This window comes from Impatiens glandulifera, unplaced genomic scaffold (assembly GCF_907164915.1).
Source record: "Impatiens glandulifera unplaced genomic scaffold, dImpGla2.1, whole genome shotgun sequence".
Taxonomy (NCBI): Eukaryota; Viridiplantae; Streptophyta; class Magnoliopsida; order Ericales; family Balsaminaceae; genus Impatiens; species Impatiens glandulifera.
The window spans coordinates 19786-25870 of NW_025919031.1; the positions used below are offsets into that span (position 1 = coordinate 19786).

General features: G+C 32.7%; 1 protein-coding gene and 1 long non-coding RNA gene across 2 annotated transcripts; one reads left to right on the forward strand and one right to left on the reverse strand.

Moving 5' to 3' along the window:
* The first annotated feature begins 1720 nt into the window (after positions 1-1720).
* On the forward strand, positions 1721-2806 carry LOC124917344. Its single transcript, XR_007097122.1, has 3 exons — positions 1721-2146; positions 2468-2537; positions 2749-2806. It is a non-coding gene; the product is annotated as an uncharacterized LOC124917344 (long non-coding RNA).
* Positions 2807-3951: 1145 nt separating this feature from the next.
* Positions 3952-6077, reverse strand: LOC124917346 (beta-amyrin 28-monooxygenase-like; the record flags this gene model as incomplete). The annotated part of the gene is made up of 3 exons (XM_047457799.1): positions 3952-4254; positions 4936-5126; positions 5213-6077. Coding segments are annotated over 3 exons (1359 nt in total), but the record flags the coding sequence as incomplete, so codon positions are not given.
* Positions 6078-6085: the final 8 nt, after the last annotated feature.

The following is a 6085-nucleotide window of genomic DNA, read 5'->3' on the forward strand; positions in this document are numbered from 1 at the left end:
TTAATGTTAACAAGCTGTTTATGTTGCATAATGCATTCTGAAATAGATATTGCTTGAATAGACTAAAGAAATATACCTAAAATAGATCAGTGCATTTTAAGCTCATTAGTTTAGGTTTAAAACTGCACCAGAATGTTGCTGAACCAAATCACGAGTTAGACATATTCCAAACTTTTGATCTAGCACTGTTTTAAAAGTAGTGTGTTGAAGTATGCAATCTGGAAAGTATGGCTTTGAAACCAATTTTAGGAAGTATATTTTTGTAGATTGTAGATTGTAGCTCGAATTTTGAATAATACAATGTCATTATAACCTTCAAGATGTTAACCTAAATTCTCTGAAACAAACGTGATGTTTCATATAAGACCTCCATATCGGAATTCTCTTTTATTAGTATGTATTGAATCTTTCAGTTACAATTTGATCATTAATTTGAAACGACGATAAAGTCAAATTTGAAATAAAGAATTCTAAAGAGGTTTTTTAGAACTCGGCCTCGGTATGGAATCAATCGTGGACAGCGTTGTCCATTAGGGCTTGCCTTGATCCGCGGGTCGTGGAAGTTGTTCCCTTTCTAAGTATGTTTCTGAGTTTTTCCCACTAATTTGTTTTATCTGTATTACTAAGTTTGCATATTTCTGACAACTGTCTTCTTGATGATGTTCATGGAAAAAATAAAAGCTGACTTTAAATATTGTTTGTTTTTATTGGATTTCTTAAGTAATGTATTTATTTAGTGCAAATGACTTGGTAAGATGTTATGGTGATACTTCTTACTATAGTTGTTTATTTCAGAAGAAAGAAGGGAATGGTAAGTCTAACTTTGTGGGCTTAATGACCTAAATCAATTTTTTTTAATAATATAAAAAGTTTCATGTATATTTTAAATGGGTTCAGGATTTAAGCTCAGTTGATATTTCATTCACAGTTACTCCTGGAAACAACGTTCGTTTGTACATTACTTTCCCTTCAAAGGCTCTTGTACTGACAATTGATGCATTTAATGATCAATTCTGGAAAAATAATGTTGGTCCATTAAGTTCTACAGACTTTGCTCCCAACAGTTGATTCTATTGGTGAATATCCACTACCTTCTTCCTTTATTATTTTTAAATAATATAAAAAGTTTCATGTATATTATTAAAAGTTAGGTTATCCGAGTAAAAAGAACATTAGAGATATAAATATTTAATTTATCATATTACAGGTTGGATCTTTTTTGGTTCACTAGATGGGTTATTTTACTCATTTTATCCTTGGGATTCTCAAAAGGTTCCCTAAATCAGACAAACAAGATTATGTAATCTAGGTAAGCTCGTAACTTGATTGCTCGGGTTATAGTATTTATTTATCTTAGACGGAGATGCAAGATAAGATTAGCCATGAAATTGGAGAATATAATTACATATCAGCAATGAAACCTACAAGTGTTGTGTTCACTTTGCTTCTTGTACCTTCTGGTTTCATTTACTGGTCTGAAAGTTGTCTTGGTAAAATTTTGGAAAAAAATATTTTTGTTTTAAGATAAAAAAAACAATTAGTAGTTCCAAATGGGAACATTTTGAAATATCTGAAGCAATTTTTTTCTTTCAAAATGACAGAATCAAGTCAGCTTTCATCCTTAATCTCTGAGAGTGACTTGCTGCATTTTCTTGTGGTTTACAGGATCTTCTAACCTTCATTAGTGCCTCAAGTGAGATTACTTTACCTCTCTTCGAAGTTATTTTTAGTGATTCAACTCAGAGTTCTTTAAAGATTGATTGCAGAGATAAGTCTTCAATGCCATAGCACAAGTAATGAATTCTCAAAAGTTGATTTAAATATATTAACTCATTGAATTGGGTTAGTTTTCTAATAGCTTCTCCATATGTTGGTTGGTTACCAGGTCAAAAACTTACATCAAGTTGTTCTCTGCCTGAACCCAAACATGATGACATCTACACAGGTAATCCCAGGCTTATCAATATTTCATAAGAAAAAACAGATTATTTCCAAAAACTATCTTTGTATGATGTTAAAAAAATGCAGGAAATGAGCGAGAAATTGTGGTATTGGAGTCAGTAGTATTGCATACTCTAGTATTGCATACTCTGGAAAAAGAAGAAACTTAAAGGTGAACAAGAGCGTGAAGTTTCTGAAAAAAATGGTAAATTAAACTCTTAGAACATAATTATGCACCATTATTATGTGTGATTATTTTAGTAGAGAGATTTTCTAGTGTGTGTGCTCAAGTGTAAAGATTGCCCATATTCAAATTGTCAAATGATAAAAAGTAGTAAAATTTTAAGAACTTCTCTCTCATGGGAGCTAATTACTTGAAATTTAATGCATTTTATTTAAACAAATAGAACATGAGTGATAAGTTAACTAAATGACTAACTAATGTTCTTAAATTTATTTAATTATTTAAGTCTTTATTTATTATATATAAAATGTGTTGTCTGAAATATTATTTGTGTTTTTGTAGAAAACAATTTGATTTGCAGGAAATGTCTCCAGCATCCAGGTCAATGTCCAAATATAAAAAGGCAATCCAGGTATTCTGTTTTTTGTTTTTCATACTTTTTTTCTGTAAATGGCCCCTTTTTCCGTTTTTCACCTTTCGTCACTTTCATTCCCTCAAGTATAGAAAATGTGGCAAAGCTTCAAACAAAGAAGTTGAGCTGATTTTACTGAACTTTATTGTTGTTTGAAGTTGGGCTGTTCACTTCATTAATTTTACTGAACTTTATTGTTGATTAAATCTAGGGGTCAGGTGGTAGTGAAGACTCATTTTGTAGACAGCGAGCAACAAGCAGAGGAAGTGAGCCTCTACCGGAGAAGCCATTGCACGCTAGCCTCTCTACTTTGAAGCGAGATATGACCAACAAAATGTCTTTTATTGATCCGGTTCCCTACATGCTCGTGCGGGAAAGAAAGGGGAACTCAAGAGTAAGAGTGGCAAGTTTTAGTAGCCTAAGAACCTAAGTACTGTAAAGCTTTTAGATATCTCCTATTTCTATTCAACAATGTATGAATAGGTTTGGTTAAGAGGTTGTTGAATATATAAGGCTTTGTTTAATTTTGGTGTTTTTATTTAGTTTATAAAAAAAATTAATATAACATCTAAAACAAAAGTAGAAATAAAAATATTTTTTTTTTAAAAAACTGTTAAAATATAGTTTAAAAATAAAAGAGACTTTTGGCGACGTTTGAAATTCATTGTCAACGCTTTTTAAGCGTTGTTAAAACTTCTGTCTTTCGGCAATGCTTGTACCGACGCTTAAATAAGCGTGGTAAAAACTTACGCCCACCTTGCTTTCGACGATGCAAGAGTAAGCGTTGGTAACATTTTTGGCGACGATTTTAAAGGTTGACAGAAATCTTTTTAAGCGTCGTCGTAGGTCGTTTTTGTTGTAGTGTGATCTGTGATAGCCCATATATACCGATGTGGGAACGACAGTTATTAAAGATACCTTGTTTGCAAAAATCGTGAAGATAACGAATGCATTCTATATTTCATAATCACATAGTTACTTACTAAATAACATAGTCTAACAAGTTCATATATTACAATTCAATGTAGTAAAAGTTAAGAATGATGATTAAAAACTAATCAATTCTTATTGAAAAATAACAAAACAACTAGATGAGAGCAAGGGTTTTATTTGAAAATATGTATCAACTAGATCTAGATTGTATCCAACCTTAGTATGTCTAATATTGATAGAATCTATCTTCTCCAGCTGAGATATAGTCCTTGATTGTGTTTGACAAGGTCTAAAATCTATCTTGAAGAGATTTTGGTGTTTTACATCATAGCATCTATGCCAAATTGCTTATTTAGTTTAATCTTATTATAAAAGTTTCATATATTAATTCAATATTATAATTAAACAACAATAATAGAAGCATATTTACTAAATAGTGTACTTATTCAAGATATTATTAGCTAAACAAGATAACAACATGTTAAACTTTTGGATGAGGAAAAAGACGAATTGGAAGACCTTTCTCGGGCCTAAACCTATCATCGACAATTAACTTCTCGTTTGGAATCATCGTCTCCCATTTGAATCGCTTCACCAAACAATGCATGAAAATAAGTATTTCTAAACGGGCATACTCTTTGCCAGGGCACATCCTCGGCCCACCACCAAAAGGGACAAAAGTGTAGGGTTGTACCGGTTGCCCATCAAATCTCGAGGCATCAAATTCTTTGGGCTTAGGAAAATATTCTGCACTTTTATGTGTCGAGTTCGCATTCCAATATATCTGCGTGGAATAAAAGAAAAATATAGCTTACAATAAGAAAAAATCTATTATATAAACTAGCTTGAGCATTCAAATCAATTTGAACCGCTCAATCGAGATATACATTGATATGGATGAACGAAAGGTCTTAATGGAGTATACTGACATACTAGTGTAGAATAAAAGGTCTTAAAAAGTGTTTAAAGAAGTTATACCCACTTGATTTTACATTTTTGTTTAATAAAAATGTGTTTAAAATTATTACTATATTGATATGTTTTACTTAGATTTTTTATTAGATGATTAAAATTATTTTAAAACTTATCGGATATGATTTATTAGATATATAACAATTATTAAACCGACCAAAATATCTGATATATTCGATCCACACGAATATGGAGTCCGATATAGAATTGATTGAGTGTAACCAATGTAGTAAAGACCCATTAAAGATCTCCCTTTAACATAAACATTTTTATCAAAAACAAGTATCGTTTGAAAACTTTTGAGAGCGGAGTCTTAGTTTGAGTTAGAATTAGAAAACATTAACAAATTTATGAATATATTATTATTTATATAAGTTATCTTTCAAAATATTATCTAATCTAAATCAATTTTCATACTATTAGAAATCCAAACTAACATTCATATCAAAATTTATTTGTAAAAGAGATCATATAAATAATGATAATTTCTCACCTTCAATCCCTTTGGTATTAAAAAGCCTTCATAGATGAAATCAGTCAAGGTCTCCCTAAAGGTGCCTTGAATAGGAGGGGCAAGTCTCATTGCTTCACATGCTACACTCCATGAATATTTCATCTTATTATTAACATCATTCCAAGTCAGCAATTCACCTAAACTCTTTGAATTTGCAATTTCCATTTGCTCTATTTATTTGCATAAAAAAAGAACTATATATTAATCATCAAAAAAATCATTTCAATTAACATTAATCATGTGTAATGATCCATACCTTTATAAACTCTTTCATAAACATCCGGGAGTTTGGCAAGGAACATGACAATGGAAGAACATGCCGAACCGACCGTGTCACTGCCTATAATTAATCCCAGGATCTTTTCGGCGATGTTAGAGTCCTTCACAAAGTTGTCATCTCCAGTAAGCAACATGTGTGATAGTAAATCTTGTGTAGGGGATTTATACGTTCCTTGTTCTAAATCGGTCTTTCTTTGCTTTACGATCGTCGTAAATTCACTAATGATGAAACGGGATGATTTGATGGCACGGTTATACCTTGTGCATGGCAAGTCAATGGGCATCGAAACGGTCCCCCTCAAGACTTGCTCTAAAGGATTTGCTAGCTTTTCAACGAGCTTGGGATCATCAACGTTGATGAACAAGCGACAAGCCAACGCGAGTGAGAAGTTTGTCATAAGTGGAAACACGGTGACTTGTTCCCTATTGTCCCAATGTGAAGCGAAATGTCGTTGCGCGATTATGTCCAAGAAACCGATATAGGGTTCTAGAGTCTTCGGGGTTAAGAAATTGTGAAGCATCTTATTTAGTTTAAGGGATTCTTCGAAATTGGACGTAGAAGGTATTAACTTGGTGATTGTTTTTGGCCACCACAATTGGACAAGCTTATTTTCGTTCGAGAATACAAACTTATTGGCAGCTGCCCCACAGAAGACGACGGCTGGGGATCCAGCCAAGTGTGATCTAAAGATGTGCGATCGATACTTCTTAATGTTATCGAATATGAACTTCTCGGGATGGCCACTCCAACCAGCTTTCAAAAACTCTAGTGTTTGGCCGACAAAAGGCCATCCCGATGTACCCGGGGGAAGCGACGACTTCCCTCGAGTAACAGCGTTCCAATGAGTTA